The sequence below is a fragment of the Rhipicephalus microplus genome, chromosome X (assembly GCF_043290135.1).
Source record: "Rhipicephalus microplus isolate Deutch F79 chromosome X, USDA_Rmic, whole genome shotgun sequence".
Taxonomy (NCBI): domain Eukaryota; kingdom Metazoa; phylum Arthropoda; class Arachnida; order Ixodida; family Ixodidae; genus Rhipicephalus; species Rhipicephalus microplus.
In genome coordinates, this window is record NC_134710.1 from 19,122,992 (window position 1) to 19,143,209 (window position 20,218).

Sequence of the window (20,218 nt, forward strand, 5' to 3'; positions counted from 1 at the left end):
CGTTGAGAGCGCAGCGCGTAGAAGGGTTTACAAGCCATTCGCGCTGATGCTTGCCTACATAGCGTGCGTGCCAGCCACCCCAACCGTGCCCTTAGAATCAAAGTTTCCAGCTCCTGTTCAAGAGATCACACACTTGACGGAACCGAAATGATAACCATTTCATTGAAACTGAAAATAAGCCATTCTGGCCATGCTTTTCGGCCCAGGGTTTGACAGCTGTCACACCTTAGGGCTAAACTTCGGTGCTGCGGCGCAGGTCGGTGCTGATAAACAAATTTGGCACAGCAGGGGTGGTTTGGCGCAGGATGGCACCAATGAACAAGTTTGGCACACAATGGTACAAACAGCACAGCTGTTTCACCCTTTAAATTCCAGGCTGCAAGCCACGCTATAATGTTTGGCTAAAGTGTTTTCAGAAGCCTCAACTCCATTTCCTGAACATGCTAAAGAAGTGTTGCAGGGCCCCTCTGACAAAGTGAGTCTTAAAGTATAGTTTAGTTCCTTCCCTGGTAAACTACTCGAATTCACAAATTGATGAAATTAAAACTGGCAAGGCATTCGGCAAACAGCAGAATGGCTATTTCCCAGCTCTATCACTAGTGCCATGAATGGTGCCATAAAGAAGCGATGAACGGTTCCCCAGCTATATGTGGAGGAGCGCTAATGGCAGACCAGGAAAAATGAGCGGCCTTGGATGCATATACAATTCTCACCTTTGTACTGGCTCACTGTTGTCAACCAGATTGCAGGGTTTACTTCAACCTCAGAGGGTGGAATCAGAATTGAATGATGGCCAGAATAAACGCTAGAATAAAACAAGGAGTGTGTCAACAGGGATCATGAATATACCATATAGACAGCAGAAAATGAGGCTTTCTTGCTTTATAATGCTATTTCATTATATATATATATATATATATATATATATATATATATATATAGTTAATTTATTGCTAATCATGTTATTGCATGACACCACAGCTGTTCCACATCATTAAAAAGTGTCATTAACGTGCCATTCTTATTTTAAAAAATAAAAAAGGACTTGAGAAATGTTAAGGCTGTGCTTTCTGCATTGTTATTTTCCAAAACAAACAGTAAATAATAAATAAGTAAAATAAGCAAGCAAAGAAAGAAATAATATGTGTGATCACACTATTGCACGATATCAGGCTTTCATAATATATAATACCAGCATTTTAGTGAGAAAGGGAAACTTGACAAATGCTATGGACATGGTGTTGTAGAAAATATACCGTATTTACTCACATAACCCCGCACTCGCGTGATTCTCACACCCCCCACCATGTCTAACAAAGATACGCTTCCTTTTTTTCTGTGAGTACCGTATTTACTCGCGTAATGAACACACTTTTTTTCTCAAAAAATCATAGCAAAGTTGGGGGTGTTTATTAAGTGTGTAAACTTTATGAAAACTTTTTCGGGGGGAGCAAAAAATGCGGTAATGCAAAAAAAAGTTAGGTCGCTTAACGTTTTGCAATTTACATACGTGTGCACTGTTTGGAAATAGTTTCTTTGTTGCACTTCACTCATCTTCGGTGGTTGATGGCGCTATCTTCTGCAAGCTGTCCCAAAGCCCTTCGCGCATGCCATAAAATCGTTTTGCGGCTATCTTTTCTCGCAATCGTTCAACCGCAACAGTGGTATCTGCTGTGATCTCGAGGGGAGCCCAAAAGCGTGCGCTATGACGCACTTTGCCAACTTCGTGGCAACATCGCACAACAACTGTGACGACGCAGTTAACATTGTAGCAAGCATGATGAGGTGATGATAGCAAGTAACTAACACTGCAGCAAGTTACTCCTGAAGCATCAAAAGAAATCGTCAATAACAAGATTAACGACAAAATATGGCCACCACCTCGCTTCTACATGAGAAGTGTCTCTTCGCGTGGATAACAAGCGTAGTGAGAATCGGGGGTGCCACCATGTTGCGGAAATCGTCACAATCTTCTCTGAACGAGAAACGATTTTTTCTCGTTTTCCAAAAACCTGCGACGTGATAGCGACGAATGACCCTTCGCTACAGCAAATTCTTGCCGTGGTTGAGCTTCTTTTTTTACAGGGGGGGGGGGGGGGAGGTTGATTCTTTAGAAAAAGTTGGAAAGGTAAGAAAAAGGGGTGTGGATTGCACGATAACTGTCTCTCATGTGAGGACATCTCAACAACCGATACACTCACGGGGTGGGGTGAGGGGGGAGGGGAATGAAAGGGACAGTTAGAGTAAAAAAAGAAGGGGGGGGGGGGGGGGGTTCGCAGGAAGTGACCAACTGCAGGAAGCGACCTACCTTAATTGTGGGCATTTTGGTGACCTTCGCTGGCTGTGTGCTTATCAGCTGCGATGTCTCAATACTCCCACCCCACCACTAGTGAACCATACTGTGGCCCACAGGTAAGGTGGGGTGCCACGCACAGATAGGGTGCCGCCCACAGATAGAAAGAAGAGCAATAGGCACCAGGCAACGGGCAAGGGGGATGGGAGCGAGCTGAGGTGGTTGACGGGGGTCGACAAAGTAACAAAAAACTGAAGAGATCCAGCGAGTGAGGAGGCGCCAGGTGTCGGTTATGCCTAGTTCACACTAAAACATCCGCTTTCTACAGCAACCGAAATTCCCCTGTTGCCGAAACGCAGAGTTGTTCGCACTGGACGCGCCCCGCGCCGCCGAATATGCCAACTACCACAGGGCGAACGCGGGATGAATGCGCTGTCACCCGGTTGTTGTCGCGGCTCGCAAACGCTACTACGTTATCCGGTGGTGTATACTTCGACGATTCTCGTACGCAAGAAGCAAGAAAAGACAGTGCTGCTTACTTTGCTGGCAAGTGGCTGTCTTGTAATGCACGAAGAACAGAAAAACCACCGACGCCAGCGGCGTGGGTAGGTTCGTTTTGCTTTGCAAGACCGCAACAAGCTCGGTCACGCCAACAGCAAGCTCGGTCATCTCTTTCACGAAATACGGAGGCGAAGTAGGCACAGAGTAGGTTAAACTCCCGCTGGTTTCAACATTCAGTTACGTGCACTGCAACATAACAATTGAGTAGGGCTTGGCCGCCATTTTTCAAAATTCCTTGACTAGCGCTCCTATTGGTCCGCGGTGATCAATTCGGCGGCAGACGCCGCAAAAATCAGTCCGAGAGCGATCGGCGCGGAGAGGGCCCTTTCGGCGGATCTCACCGCCGCCGAACCGGATTCGGAGCACTTTCGGCGGCAGGAATGCTCAGTGTGAACGCGGCCTTAGTGGGACTGCAGCACATGAATGTAGGGGGCGAGTTTATTATGCAGGGAAAAAAAATCCAAATTTTGATGACTGCAGTTCGAGGTGCGTTTATTATGCGAGTAAATATGGTAATTATTGCACCCCTGAAAATCACAGCCGTAATGTAGTCTGCTCCTTCCAACCACTGATGATGATAGCGCACAACAGCCTGGCACCACCTTTTAAGCAGCGATTGTTGGATTGATTGATATGTGAGGTTTAACGTCCCAAAATCACCATATAATTATGAGAAACGCCGTGGTGGAGGGCTCCGGAAATTTCGACCACCTGGGGTTCTTTGACATGCACCCAAATTTAAGCACACGGGCCTACAACATTTCCGCCTCCATTGGAAATGCAGCCACCACAGCCGGGATTTGATCCCGCGACCTGCGAGTCAGCAGCTGACTTTTAAGCTGCGAACTATCAACGCACGAAGCCCCAATCCAATCCAAGCTAAGCCAAAGCAGCAAGTGCGCAGTGCATCGTGCACGTATGCACATACGTTGTGTTTGTTCTGTGGTTACGTTATGAGGCGGTACAGAAGCTACACGAATGCTTTCTAATTGAAAATGATTGATTCTGCATTAACGACAACAGGGCCGCCGGTAGGCGCTTTGGAGTCGACGAGTTTTGCATCTGCTACTGGCGATTGCAGCACAGGCAGCTAAAAGTCACGAAGATGCCCTGGGCCTTCCGTGTGCCTCAGACTGGGATGAATGCTAAAACCTTATTTTGTCACCAGGTAACTGCGGACGATTCCGTGTTAAATGACCATCAGCCCAAGGTTAACGGCATACGCTGACCTTTTTGCAGGCTCCCATTCAGTGATGCTACGACCGCAAGCTTTGCATACGGTAGGCTTGTGCTATAGAGAATTTCAGACTAAGCAAATTCGAAGCGAATAGTGATTTTAGTCAATTAATTGTGAATCGAATTCGAATGGTATATCTAACGCATATTTTAAAGAAAAAGGGGCATATTTGTCATGATCAAATTAACCTGCTCAATATTTAAAAAAAAATAATATAAGGCCTGTGCAAATGATTTTTTTCGTTTTTTAGCATCAATGAAAGTGGAAATAACTTTGAATAGTAGGAGAATTTGACTTTCGCTAGAACGCCAGCATTAGCCTATAAAATATGTTATGTTTTCAATATTTGCCATACTTCAAGCATATAAGCAGGTATACCAACCTCCTAAACCTGAAAAATGAACCGATTTGAGAGATATGCCTGTACCAAGTGTAGTCATTCCTGTCTCATTGCGGTGTCGTGCCCACCGGAGTTTTGCGATGTGCTGAAGCGAGTGTTGTGTTTGCCGTATAAGTTGTGCTCTGATGCCTTGAGGACATTGCTTATGCTTTCTGGCGACGTCGAGTCGAATCCGGGACCAATGAGCAAAACTGAAGCTGATTCATTTGCTTCGGCATTAGAAACAATAGAAAAACTTGAAGCTGATCACACCGCGATGTCAGCTGACCTGAAACGACTAAGTGGTGAGCACGAGACTACTAAAAATGAGTTCAAATTACTCCATGCAAAAATCGCTGCCCTCGAGGCAGCACTTGCTTTGCAAAATAACGCAGGAGGACCCACTGACAATGCTCTGCTGCACGTTTCGGATCGGCTGACGGAAATCACGTCTAGATGCGACAATGCTGAAAATAGGCAGCGGCGGTCAAACCTTCTCTTCTTTGGAATTGAGGATAGCGAACCAGAGGATTGGGCCCAGTTCGAGGAAAAAATAATTAACTTTTGTTCTGAACGACTCAACATAACAACAACCAGTGCACAGTTTGAACGGGTTCACAGGCTTGGCAGGTTCACCGAGGGAAAAAACAGACCAATAATTGCAAAACTAACCTTCTTCAAAGATAAACAGCAGATTTTGTCCTCTGCACGGAAACTAAAAGGTTCAACGTTTTCAATCGGCGAAGATTTTTCGCCGGCGACGCGACAGGCCAGGCACAAATTGGTGAGCTTTGCCAAAGCCCAAAATAAGGCTTTCAAAGTGTCAGTTGACAGGTTGCACATTGATAAAAAAACATACGTCTATGACATCAACACGGACGCAGTTGTGCTATCAAGCAGATAGCTGAAGTCGAACAAGTCCTTGCAAGACCACAATGTGACTTCACTTCATACCATTCCTACATTATCGCTGTCATCTACTAATATCCGCAGCCTGGTGCCGAAACGGGATTTAGTCTGCTCATTTCTAGATGACTGCGACTGCGACATACTTGCCCTTACTGAAACGTGGCTAAACCCAGATATCACCGATATCGAAATTTTTCCCGACCGTAACAACTTCCACATATATCGAAATGACCGTAAAAATAAGCGTGGTGGAGGTGTACTTCTTGCAGTAAGAAAGACTGTGCAATCATATGCTATCAATGTTCACTCTGATTTAGAAATGATCTGGGTTGCCTGTGTTACAAAGTTCACCACACTACTTATCGGCAGTTGCTACCGGCCCCCTGATTGTTCCCATTCATTTGTAGACGACTTGCGCAGTAGCATAACCCAGGCCACCAATTTATGTCGCACCGACGCCATCTACATCTTCGGCGACTTTAACTATCCCAAAATAGATTGGATCCGATTGTCTTCCTCTTGTCGCAATTCCACGGAATTTATAAACCTTGCGTTAGATTTTAACCTATCTCAAATAGTAAACCAACCTACGCGCGGCTCTAACATCCTTGACCTAATTCTTACGACAGTTCCTGAAACAGTAGGTACCGTTCTTAACATAGATGGTTTTAGCGACCACAGCCTCCTCCAAGTAACTCTTAACATTCCGCTACTTTTCTCCGGCACCGACCACAAAAATATTCGCGACTATAGTAAGGCCAACTACAGCCAATTTAACGCCGAACACGAAATTTTTTACAACGACACATTCCTACCCCTTTTCGACCGTCGTTCAGTAAATGATAACTGGGTGCTGTACCGAGATAAACTATGTACACTAACTAATCAGTATGTCCCCCTCGTAAAAGTGAAAAACGATAAAACAAACCCATGGTTTACGAAATCTCTCAGGCAACTCAGAAATAAAAAGAAATGTTTATACCGCACAGCTAAATGCCATGACACGCCCTCTGCGTGGCAGACATACAAGAATTTTATGAAAAGCTACTGCGCGGCCGTACAATCTGCTAAACTTAAATATTATTCTGTCGATCTACCTTCCCTCTTGAAATCAAATTCCAAGAAGTTCTGGTCACTTGTTTCTCCTCAACAAAATGGCCAACAAATATCTTTGCTAGATGACGACCTGTCCCTCTTTCAGATAGTCATTGCACATCAGCATTTAACGCATTTTTTTCATCCGTTTTCACCCTGGAAGACCATTCCGACGTACCATATGTTCCCGAACTTGACATTGCATACATGGAACCTATAGAAATAACTGCCAAGGGTAGTGCTCTTCTACTTAATAACCTCAAGCTTTCCACTTCAGCCGGCATCGACGACATTAATTCTAAAATTCTCAAAAACACCGCCTCCGTTTCTGTTAACATTTTGTATCACCTTTTCAGGCAATCTTTAGCGACAGGTCAACTCCATTCTGACTGGAAAATTGGTAAAATAGTGCCTGTGTTTAAAGCGGGTAATAAGCATTTACCCGAAAGTTACCGTCCAATTTCTCTTACATGTATATGCTGCAAACTTCTTGAACACATAATCGCTTCCCATGTTTTCCGACACTTAGAATCAAATAATTTCTTCTTTTTGAACCAACACGGATTCAGAAAGGGTTTTTCTTGCGAAACACAGCTGCTAGAACTAACAACCGAGCTGCATTCCAATATGAACAGTAACCTTCAGACTGATTGTATCTTCCTCGATTTTTCTAAAGCCTTCGATCGCGTAGCCCATTGCCGTCTGATTTCTAAATTATCTGCCCTCCGATTAGACTCTCTTACCCTATCTTGGCTTCGCAACTTTCTTTCACTTCGTCAGCAGTTTACTATATTTTAAATTCCCCTTCCCCTCTTTCCTACGTAACTTCTGGCGTTCCACAAGGGTGTGTCCTCGGCCCCCTACTGTTCTTAATCTATATAAATGATCTGCCAAATAACATATCTTCCTGCATGCGAATTTTCGCAGATGATTGCATAATTTACCGTCCTATATCATCCCCCGACGACCATTTAACTCTACAAAGCGACCTTCACCGCATTAATGACTGGTGTAACAAATGGTTAATGTCCTTGAACACGGAAAAATGTAAAATAATCTCCTTTACGCGCAAACAAAACGTTTGCACTTTCCACTACACTATCAATAATTCTGCACTATCACAGGCATTATCCTATAAGTATCTTGGTGTCCATTTCACACCCAATCTCTCCTGGTCTCACCACATCACCACTATTAGCGCGAAAGCCTCCAAGTCCTTAGGATATCTGCGCCGTAATTTACATAGCTGTCCCGCTCACGTCCGTAAACTAGCCTATCAAACCTTTGTCCGTCCACAGCTTGAATTTGCCGCTCCTATCTGGTCCCCTTATCACAACTACTTTTAATTAACATGCTTGAAGCTATTCAGAATAGGGCGACCCGTTTCATTTCACGCAATCATGACTATCGCAGCAGCATAACGCAAATTAAAAACAATCTTTCTCTTCAACCCCTGAGCACTCGTCGCGACATTTCCCTTCTTTGCCTATTTCACAAATACGTGTACACCAACAGACCCCTCCCACTCCACCTCGATGTTCCTTCCATTACTTCACGTAGGTTGCATAATCACTTCAGTTTCAAGCGATTATACGGGGCAACTGATTCATTCAACTCATCTGCTCTTCCTCGCGCCATACGTTTGTGGAATGGTCTTCCAGATAACATCGCATCTGTATCAGACAATAATTCTTTCCGTCAGTTGCTGCTTACTCTCTTCTCACAATAGACTTGCCACTGTTCTGCACTTTTTTTTTTTTAGCCCGATTATGTTTGTTGCACACTGGAAATGTTTTTGTGTATGGGCATAGGTTCTGCGTTTTTTGGTGCTTTTTCTATTGTATGTTCTGCAACTTATAAACAAATTACGGCACGTCGTTGAGGTAAAGCCAGCTGGCTATCTTTGGTTGATGTCGTTTTCATATGCTATAATGACTGTATTCGGTTCCCACTGTCGTGTGTGCACTATGAAATCGCCTTTTCTTTTTTCTTGTTATCGCCTGTTAACTTCAACTTATATTGCAAACCGCGTCATATTTTCATTGTGCTGATACGCTTTGTAACGCGTGAATTAATTTTGTGTGATCTGTAAAACTTCACCAATTACCCCCCTTACTCAATGCCCTGTAAAAGGGCCTGTAAGGAATTTTAAATAATAATAATAATAATATATTCTCATTTAACCTTGAAGTAGGACTTCGAGGCAGCGCTAATTTCCCCTGGATATGTGTTTTCACGGCTTCGCAATGCTCCACTGCAGTGAAACCACCTTCACAAAGTGACACATGCGGATTAATATGCATCGATTGGTTTATTTCAAATAATTCAAAATTTTCAATATTTTAAATTCGATTTGAAGCGAATTCAAATACTGAATGTTTCATTGAAATATTCGAAGCATTCAAATATTTGCACAAGCCTAGCATATGGTATTCCGAAACTCTCTACTATTTGCTTGCAGCTTTTTCTGTCTCAAATAAATCTTCCCTTGTGTTGAACCTGTGGTTTTATTCTTAAGGTAAGTTTTGATTAATACTTCTCAAAGTAAGATGCTAGCATGAGAATCCCAATTTGCAGCCACTTTGTTTCCCCCCCCCCATTTTTTTCCTGCTCCTTGCGTTTTCGCGAAAATCTTTCCTCGCGAAAATCTTTCCTCGCGTATCGAAAATCTTTCCACTCCCCAACTTTTCATTGGTTTTCTGCGAAAAAAATGTTCTGATTATGCGAGTAAATAGGGTAAGTGTTGAGTTCAGGTTTGGGTTCACATGTTCTATTTTAGTTTCAGTACTGAAAATTCTAAAAACCCGCAACAGTTAACGAACTGCTCCGCAACACCGACACTGTTCATGAACTGGTTCAACACAATGGTTCAACACAATAAACTTTACTTTTGACATATTTCATAGTGCTATAAACTTAAATGTGCCAAACTACAACATTGCAGGTGGCACTGCTTAAGCGACTGTATTCTTAGGTTCATCAAGACATATATTTTTTATCTAAATTCCTTTACATTGCCAATAATACGTTGTGCCAAGTACCCGGCTCAATTGCTATGGGTAGAAGACACTGACCCATTGGCATAATAAAAACATCACTAATGTTTTTACCTAAATATCAGTGAAACTTAATGAAAACTACAGCAGGCATATTTATAAACATGGCCATCTAATGAACACTGCATTGCACGGCGAGCATGCAAGGCCCTTCCATATGTAACATATTGAGCTCCTCTGTGAACTCACCTATTTAGGCACCAAAGAACAAAGCCAAGGCCACAATACGGGTCGAGACACAAGGCAATGTGCCTGGAAGGGTACAGCTCACAGGCTAGTTTCATGCTCCGGCAAAGTGATGTTGCAGCTGCATGCGACATCTGAAATAAAACAAGAAGGGGATCGTCTTTTGGAACAATTCCCAAACTACAGCCGCCCCCTTTATAAGACGCACTGATATAAGAGACTAGCGGGTATAAGAAACACCAGTGTGCCTACAGTGGAATACGGGTTTGTAAGAATATGCATACATGGTACCCTGCTTATAAGAGACATCTCATATAAAAGACAAGAATTGCTGCGTGGAGCTTGTCTCGTATAAAGGGGTTTAACTGTATTCCAGATCAAGTCGCTGAGGTAGTTTGAAATAGTGCTTCTAACTTTAAGCTGTCTTATTATTCGCATTACAATAGTGCCGCTTGAAATCCTGTTCAGCAAAACTGAAGTGACAAGGTTGAGGCCATCCAAAATAATTCAGCCCATTTTATCACTGGAAAATATGCATGTGTACATAGCGTAACAGCTATTACTACCTTGTTAGAATTACCTGCACTAGAAAAGTGAAGGCCTATTGACCTGCTTTGGGCTTTCCACAGCCTTTATTTCAATTACTCATTGCTATTACAATTGCAGATCAAACAAGGCTATCGCATTTTCCTGTGCCTGAATCATGCACACAAAATACTGCCCATGTTTGCGTGTACTCACCTTTTTCAAAGTGCACCCCTTTTTATTTCAATTTATCATTGAAATAAACCATCAAGCGATGCTGCAACTGTGGGCAATGATGACTCATTCGTTAATCAACTGAAGAACACGTTCAATGCGGAATTGTAAATTTTCTAGGTTCCTTTCGTAGAGTTCAATTCATATAAAACCTGTATTATTTGATGCCTTGTTTTATAACACCTAGGCATAATGTAATGTTGTGTAGCACATTTTGCCCCTTAACACTTGTACAGTATAGACCGCTTATAACGCAAGTCGCAGGAGTTGCGAATATCCACAACTTAACCAAATCAACCTTTTTCAAGGGCCGCAGTTTCGCAAAACATATTGAGCATGCAAGCATTTAAATTTCTGAATGTTAAAAAAATTTATCATTCAAAGACTCGTGCTGCCAACAAAATGAATGTGAAATGAGTGCAAAACAATTCACAAAAGCAACATCGCGAAAATTTGCAAACTACTTCTCAGACCACCTCGATTATGCGAATTACACTGAAACTATGTCGAATCCCATCTGAAATTATTTCACGTGCTGAATGACACCAATCACTTGATTCAATAGGTGTGCACCCAATTTCAAGAAATTGCAACCGAATCGTGAACCACCGATAGAGTGCTGCATGTGCCACCCTCGTTTTCATTAACGATATGTATTCCTTCCCTTCAATTGCAGCCACCCCAAAGAGTTTCATTGATTCCATACCAAACGGCAACTTCGATAGCTTGTGACCACTACTGAAATGCAACCAACGCTGATTAGGTACGTTGCCGCTGGAAGTTCGCCCAAGACATGAAGATCGGGCGTCAAAATATCGCACTCAAGCATTGAACCAAGAACAGCGTGCGTGATACTAAGTTTGCAGCGTTTGTAGCCTGGAGATCAACAAGAACCAAAGCCTGCCAAGTTTGTTTAAGACCGCACACTGGCAGCAAGTTTGAAAGCTCGCGTCATAAAGCTGTAAATGTTTTCAAATTTATAGACGACATAGCAAACCTGATATCTGTAGCCAGCTCGATAAAGACCACGCTCAACAGGAAACCCTTACGCGCAGTTGCTAAGGGCAGGATCACACGTGCCATTTAGAGCCACGCGAGGCTGGAGCCATGCTAGCGATGCTAGTACACTGCAGCCATGTCGGTGCTGGTGCAAAGGCTTATCTGCCACCTAGGCAACCACCCTCCTCTCACTCAGCGAGCACACACAGCGTGCTGCGGTCCTTTTTCTTTTTTTTTTCCCCCTCCCTGCGCCGTTTGTTTGTCCCCTCCTCCTCCCTAATTTATTTATTTATTTACAGAGTTCCTGCAACGCCATAGTGGCATTACTGCAGGGGGGTTTACACACAAAGTTCAATGTGGTTACTACATTTCTGTGACAGTGACGTTTTAAACATTCTGGAAAATAAAACAACATATAATAATTACAGCATGCAATCAAAAAATATTTTAGTACAATATGACACGTGGCAAACACATATTAAAAGTGAATAGGCATGTCATGATGTCACAACGATGAAAAAAAAAGCGCTATTATCACTCAAGTTTACGATATCATCGGGAAGTTCGTTCCAAGTCTCTAATTGTTTAAAAAGAAGGAGTTGGCAAAAGTTGTGGTTTTGAATGCTTATTCTCGTATTTTATGTGTGTGTTGGCATCTTGTGGAACGATATGTTGGTGCTAGTAGGTATTCTGACTTCTCTATTCCTGTTAGGTTATAGTATATACTGTGCAGATTTAGTCGAAGTTTCCATCTTCTAGATTGTCGATTAACTTTAACTTAAATGTTTAAAACTTGAGTGTAGGTGCCATGGAAGGAACAGCATGACTTGCCTTTATTCCAGCAAGCATGCCAGTAGTGCTGACACTGAAATCCAAGTAAGCTATCATCTCTGGTGTTGGGGCTCGATAAATGCTACTAAGTTTCTTTTTAGGCAAATCATCAGTCTCCAGAATCATACGCCAGGACTTGACATCCACCACATTGCTTGCTTCCTGGGAAGAGAAAGACAGAAAGTAATGTTTAAATAAGGATGCCATCCCTGCTGGTACCAGCACATCATTGTAAACCTATTAGATTTGGTGTTGCCCAGGACTCCACCTTGAGGCCTTTGCTATTTGTAGCATATGTTAACAATCATTATTCATAATTATTAACACATGTGATTTTACATGCCAAAACCAAGATATCATTATGAGGTACACTGTATTGATCGGCTCAGGAAATTTTGACCATCTGGTGTTTTTTAATGCGCACAGACATTGCACAGTACATGGGCCACTAGCATTTATCCTCCATCAAAATGTGACCGCCGCGGCTGCGATCGAACCCGCGACGTCATCACAGCAGACCATATATTAACGATCACATTAATGGAACATCTTAAAACTGCCCAGTCACTTTCAACTGCTATTGGGCCTGAACTGCATCAAACTATATCCAATTCGATTCTAGCAATGGTAACATTTTGTGATTGGGCTCAAAACTATTGTGATCTGTGCATGACACATCATCACAATCGAGTAACAACTGGTCTCCAGATAACACAGACGTGTTGAAGAACACTCAACAAAAAGTGAGCAGAACTCAACGAAAATGATAAAAAGGGGTTTTATAAATACAGAGTAAGCTGTGAAATTAAAACAGTATCCAAATTCAGGCATATTTGACAAATGTGCATTAGTCAATAAGACACCATTCAGTTTTGAGGGTAGCAGATGATCAGAGGTGCAATCACGGAATGATTCTATGCCTTTATGCTTTTCTCCGCCATTAGCCCTCTGTGATTGGTCGAAGAGAACCTAGTGCAAGCTTCGACCAATCGCAGATGGCTAACGATGGCAAAAAGCATAGAATAAAGGAATAGAATCATTCCGCGATTACACCCCACGCTGTAATTTAAAATTGTTCACTCAATGGCTCAAAATGACAAATGAAACACTTTTCCTGAAAAAAGAAAAGGGCAGTGGTGGGAGAGAAGTTCGTAATACACTTTCTTTAGAAAATACTGGACATATTTTTAAAATGTTTTCTATCAACTATCGACACCAGTAACACTTGAGCTCACCCAAACTCAATCCTGATCATTGGACTGTGTATTAATAAATACAGACAACTTAAAGACAATCGCCCCGCCACGGTGGTCTAGTGGTTAAGGGGAGACGCGGGTCGAAAAGTCGCGGTTTTCCGGAAAATTTTCGCTTTTTTTTTTTCCGGCTGTATTGGCATCCTTGGACTATAATCTATTACTTCTGAAAATATCAAGCTGAAATTCGCACGAGAAATTATCAAAAAATGCTTCCAAGTGGGCAGCGGTGACGCGAGAAATGCGCGAAAGTCGCGAAAAACGGCGAAGTTCACATCGTCCTGTCGCGAAAACGACGCGTTGGCCGCCATTTGCAATCGTGCACGCATGCTGCGAAGGCCGTATCCTTCATAATCCACTAGTAGCCAGTCTCGTGCCTTGACGCAGAATAAACAAAAAACGAGAAAAACGACGCGTACGTCACGCGTTCTGAATATCGCGGCACACAGCGCGAGGCCGTTATTGGACGGCGGTGCGCTCCACGCTCCTCCCCCTCCTATCTCTCCGGCAAAAGAGCGAAGCCTCGGACGTCGCGATCGAGTTTTTCTGCGTTTCTCTGCATTTTTGCGTCATGGCAAGCCCGAAGAAGTGCAGTTCAGATAATCGAAAGTTCAGAACTCGCCACAAGTATCGAGGGAAACTGCGTCGGACGCTTCGCAAAGCGACAGCGAACGACGATGTCGCCCCCGACCAACGCCCCGACACTCCGACTTCGGATAGGCCTAACACCGTCACCGAACCCTGCGACAGTGGTTGTGAAATAGCCGCTGCCGTGGAATTCGTCAGTGCATCCCAAAGGAAGATTGGATTCTTCGAGAGTGAACGTAGACCGGTAGATGCTGCTACTGCGAACATGCTGCTTTGCGAAATCGATGCGCTGACGGCACTTGTGGCGGGTGCGCCATGCCCAACCTGCCGCGAACGGAAGCTCGGCGTGCGAGAGGCAGCTGGAAAGCGCAAAGGACTTTCGGCATTCCTCGAACTGTGCTGTCAAAATTCTGATTGCCCTGAATCTGCACTTTCGTTCACGCACACGTCGAGACGTACTGCTTCGGCCGGGGACCAAGGAACGAGCGCTTGTTTTGACAGCGGCAGCTCGCGTGACAGCTTTGCTGTAAACGTGAAGGCAGTTCTGGCAGCACGCGCTATAGGCGCAGGCCACGACCAACTTTCACGATTTTGTGCGATTCTCGGTCTTCCGAGCCCGATGCATCACAAGACATTCAACGGCATTTGCAAGAAGCTCCATGGTGCGGCGATGACGGCAGTGAGCAAAAACTTGCACCAGGCACGAAACATCACGAAGGACGCAGTCGGTGGCAGAGATGTGCCAGTCATGTTTGATGGCACCTGGCAGAAAAGAGGTCATAAAAGCCACAATGGAGTGGGCACAGTCGTGTCCCTGGACACGGGGCTCTGCCTCGATTTTGAAGTTTTTTCGAACTACTGCCATGCTTGCAGTATACACAGGGACCTTGGGGAGGATGAAGAGATATGGCGAGCTTTTCATCTTCCAGTTTGCCAAAAAAACACTGACTGCTCATCCCATGCAATGGAACCTGCGGCAGCTGTCAATATATGGCAGAGGATCTTGTCTTATGAAACTCCACTGCGATTCACCAGCTTCCTAAGTGATGGTGACAGCAAGGCCTACACTGCAGTCTGCGAGGCAAATGTATACTGTGACACCCCCATTGACAAAGAAGAGTGCACGAACCACGTTGCAAAGCGCTTGGGAACTGCCCTACGGAAATTGGCAACGCCACTGCCACGAGGCGAAAAACTGAAAGATGCGACAATAATAAAACTACAAACATACTACAAGATCGCCATCACGAGCAACAAGGACAGTGTCCGAAATATGTACACTGCCATATGGGCATCGTATTTTCATTGCTGCTCCAGTGATGGTGCCAGTAGCCACAACTTTTGCCCCGCGGGACCAAATTCGTGGTGCAAGCACAAGCGTGCGGAAGCACTGGGGGAGCCTGCACCACGCCACACCCCACTGTTGACGAAGGCTCAAGGATTGGCAATTATGCCTATCTACAAGCGCCTTACAGAGGAGAAACTCCTTATTCGGTGCCTTCATGGCAAGACACAGAATGCAGCCGAATCGCTGAACAGCAAGATATGGCTACTATGTCCAAAAACAAAGTTCGCCTCCAGAACAACTGTGGAGACAGCCACCGCTCTTGCTGTACTTTGGTACAACAAAGGCCACAGGGGCTTTGAAGAAGTGCTCGAAGGCATTGGAATTCTCCCCTCACAAGATCTGGCCACACATGGTGACCACTGTGACGTCATGCGCATCAGGAAGATGAACCTGAAGCAAACTGCAGAAGCGAGGGCACACCGTTGTAACACAGCGAAGAGAGCTCGTGTTGAGGACACTGACCGCAAGAGCCGTGAAGGACCAAGCTATGGTGCAGGGGACTTCTAGACACTTGCAGGGCATTCAAGGCAAGGTACTTTTCATTGTGCCCCAATTTGATGCAAAAAGAATGATTTCCTAATAAATGCCAACTTTGCGAACTTTCAAACTTGTTTTTCTCATTTTCATTTTTTCTGACAGTTTCACGTTTTCCGGGCAGCCTTTTAGAAACTTATATTCATTGTATAGTAACGAAACTTGGCAGACATATTCTTCAACACATGCAGAATGCAAATATCTACTCTAAATTGCAATGCCTACCAGCATTAGTTGTGAAAATATTAGCTTATTGTTTCAAGGGAGATTGAAAATAATAAGTCATTCAATACAATTTGTTTTTCTTGGTTCCAATATTTCTGTGACATATCTATATAGATATTTGCACTTTTCAATCTATCAAGAGTCAAATAAGATCAGACACAGTGCTTTTACTGAAAGTTTAGTACATAAAAGAGTGCCGGCAAAAAGTGTAACTTTTTGCTATTGTTTATGGCATAACTCAATAATTATAGCAGCTACACAAAAAATGATTGCATATTTGAAATCTGCATGAAAAACTATACTAATAACAAACTTTTCAAGTCTCTATTACTAGAAATAAAAAAAAAACTTTTTCGAGGAGCGTCTCCCTTTAAGGTGCTCTGCTGCTGATCCGCAGGTCGCGGGATCGAATCCCGACTGCGGCGGCTGCATTTTCGATGGAGGCGGAAATGCTGAGGCCCGTGTGCTCAGATTTGGGTGCATGTTAAAGAACTCCAGGTGGTCTAAATTTCCGGAGCCCTCCACTACGGCGTCTCTCATAATCATATGATGGTTTTGGGACATTAAACCCCACATATCAATCAAATCAAGACAATCAGTCTGGATGGGGCTGAGAGTTACCATGTGACACTGCACATTAGAAAGTAAAGAAGGAAGAGGGATATCCTTTATAGGAGTTTATCCTTTACAGGTTTATCCTTTATAGGAGTAACTGGCCTGCCACTCCCATTAGTGCTCCCTTTTCAGGCTGACTGGGATGGGACGAGCTGTTACTCCCAGCATGGTAGCTCTTGAAGGGACTAATACCCCTGTAACACGTGGCAACTCAAGTGCACTTTGAACGAGTACACTTTGCCGCGAGTGTCATTTGTGCACTGTCACACGAGAAAGTTTAGTGTCACTCATTGCAAAGTACACTTGCTGCTAAGCATGTACCTTCGCTGCGATGGCTGCGACGAAGTGTGTAGCCTCGGTACCTGTGGCTTGTACAGAAATACGTTGTTGCCTAAAGCAGCGCTCACACTATTTTTAAACCATTGTTTTTGTTATGAGGAATACTGCTATCTACTAAAACATGTCATAATACAACGAAAAACCTCGCTGCTCTCCCCGTCAGGCAGTTTGCGGCAACGTCCGCTATGAGGATGCGCAGCACATGCAGTGCAATGACTGCGTCCGTCAAGTTGTTTACTTCCAAGCACACTTGGACGTGTAGGTGAGTTGTTCTCAAGCCATTTAAGATGGCATGTGCCACAGGTGCTACTTCCACGAAGGCAACGTGGTCCGACACTGAGACAAAAACCCCAAAATAACAAATATACATTGTGCTACAAATTCGTCAATTGCCACTGCTATCATTTCCAAAGTACACTTCTCTTTCTCGTGTAGCAGCGAACTGCCAAAATGACACTTCGTGAGCGTAAGTACACTCGCTTAAAGCGCACTTAATGTTGCCATGTGTGACAGGGGTATGACAGGTGCTCCTTCTCAATTCTTCCCGCCTGTCTTACTAAGACAGCACTGCTGCCCCCTGTAGCCTGATCTCCCAGCAAACAATGTTGGCTTAAGTACTTCCTACATATCGCTTTAATAAGCAAGTTACAGCAGTATTAAAATGTTTTATTTTTCTGTATTTGCTGTTTCCCTCAATGCAACTCGAATTTCCCCAGGTGCCTTTAGGGTAAATGAAATATAAATGGAGATTAAATTAGCTCTGCCACTATTTCGAGTGTTCTAGCCCAAGATGTCATAAAGGATGACCATGATGAGCATTCATTATTAGCACCGTGGTTATGAAAGTAAGACAGCACTCTCCTAGTCCAATAACTATGTATAACATACTCAACAGATTCAAAACATTTTTGGAACATGAGGTTTGTCAGTGGAGTACAATAGTAGTATCATCCTATGATGACTTAGAAAAGAGTTACAAAGCCTTTTTAAAGGTTCTTTATCAAAACTTGGATGTGAATTAACTGTAGATAAAATATGCGTAATCAAACATTTTATTTTTCCAATACATGCACCTATTGTTGAGTTAATAAGTAGTAATAAGTTGCTATCAACCAAGATAGGTCTCCTCCTCAAGTAATTTTATGTATACTTTCATTGCCTTGCAGTTTCCACTTTAGCTGATGTAAGCTTTCAGACAATTATGGCCAGAGCTCCATAAACCACATAAAAAAAAGTTTGCTTCTATAGGTGATCTTTAATAGAGATGAGTTCCTGCCAGAGCATTCTGGCTAGAGCATGTAATAAGAATGTATGTAGAGCTTCTGATGATTATGCACAACAAAGAGCTGCAGTGTGCGGAAGGCAGAGTTCATTACCTTTGAACGCAGGAGCTTGGTGACAGGTGCTGTCGAAAGTACAATCACAGACTTGCTGACATCAACAATCATTCGAACAGTGGGCAGGGTAGTCTGCAGGTTCTGTGGATGTGGTGGTCTGATTGTCACTGGGACCACACCTGCACATACCCAAATAGGCTCTCTAATGCTAGTTCTCTTTAAAATAATGCACTACCAGGCATGAACATAAGTCAGTCAAGTGTACCTCTGTCATAAAAAAGGAAAGAAGTGTTAATGTTAAAGGCTTGTTTTTCTTTGTTAGATACAATATTACTGGGAATTAACAGACCATGATGCCAAGAAAAGTATAAGGAATGTTAGAAGTAAATGTAATGTAAATGTAAAGAAAAAAAGTGGACAAAAAGATTACTTGTTCTAGCAGGAATCGAACCTGCGACCTTCGCGTAACATGTCCAATGCTCTACCACTGAGCTATGGCGGTGATCATCCCTTCATCCACTTTATAGGGTATATACTTGCATTTAAATGTGGCAGCGTCAGTCAGCACTGCCAGTAGCCATATAGCGTGTGTGGAACACACTTTTTTTTTTTGCCTGCTGGTGTCAAGTAGCACGTGATCTTATTAAAAGATAGCAGCTGACCCATAAAATCTTGCATACTACCTAAAAACATCAAGTCTGCCAGAAAGAGACCCTCGTTATGTATGAAAGAAAGAAGTGTAAATTTTAAAGGCTCATTTTTCATTCTTAGACATAATATTAATGAGAAATAATAGACAATGATGCCAAGGAAAGTATAGTGGATGTTATTAAAAGTAATTGTTGTGTAAATGTGAAAAAAGGAAAGTGGACAAAAAGATAACTTGCCATCAGCAGGGACTGATCTCTGCTAGCAGCAAGTTATCTTTTCATTCACTTTTCTGGTCGGCGTTTCTTGTGGGTTATGCCAGGTCTCTTTTTTTGTCTTTTTTTGCAAACGAACTACTGCACCACATATTTATTTCATGTAATGCATAAATGGAAATAAGAATGAATAGTTTTCACGTACAAAGTTTTATTAATGATACGTATGCACATTTGCACTTGTAAACGCCCAGTGCCGTTAAATGTAAGATCATGCCGCGTTCCTGGCTGGTGCAAATTTTGAGGTTTCACTGTATAACTAGATAATTCACAGTTGCTCATGTTGGCACCACCACTTTTGCGGGGAGACCACAGCGATAATAGCAATGAGGCGAGCACTAGGAAGCCCCATAAATGAGCAGAATTACAACACGATTGAACTACACTGGATATGGATGCGGCCACATTCTTTGTGTAGCCAACGCTCACTGTTCCTCGGTCGATGATAATAATCCGCTAGATTTGGCGGTTTACACTTTCAATCGACTATTATCGCGAGAATTGCCATTTATGTGCAGCCTGGCGCAGGTCAGATGGATGCAGAATGGCGCAGCAGTCCCCCTTCCATGGGTCTTCCATAACAAAGATATCACAGTAAGCCCTAAAGTTGGGCATATTATGTAGAAAAGCAGTTCTTCGATGTAAACCATAGCAAAACACAGCATGTTATTGCTTTCTGCTCTCTTTTACAGTTTCTATAAGGGTATGTTTTGCCAGGCTGGTGCTGCAACGTGAAGCGAGATGGGCCAAG

The 20,218-nt window shown here is 43.3% G+C and overlaps 1 protein-coding gene across 1 annotated transcript in view; it reads right to left on the bottom strand.

Annotated features, from left to right (window-relative positions):
• The window catches only part of LOC142777464 (disco-interacting protein 2 homolog C-like), a gene marked incomplete at its 5' end in the record, with an annotated part of 45,183 nt that extends 26,460 nt beyond the window's left edge, over nt 1-18,723 (bottom strand). The window contains 4 exon segments of the mRNA XM_075881898.1: nt 714-805; nt 9,720-9,850; nt 12,306-12,467; nt 18,584-18,723. Of these exon segments, the coding sequence (XP_075738013.1) occupies nt 714-805; nt 9,720-9,850; nt 12,306-12,467; nt 18,584-18,723 (525 nt within the window).
• Between the last annotated feature and the right edge of the window lie 1,495 nt (nt 18,724-20,218).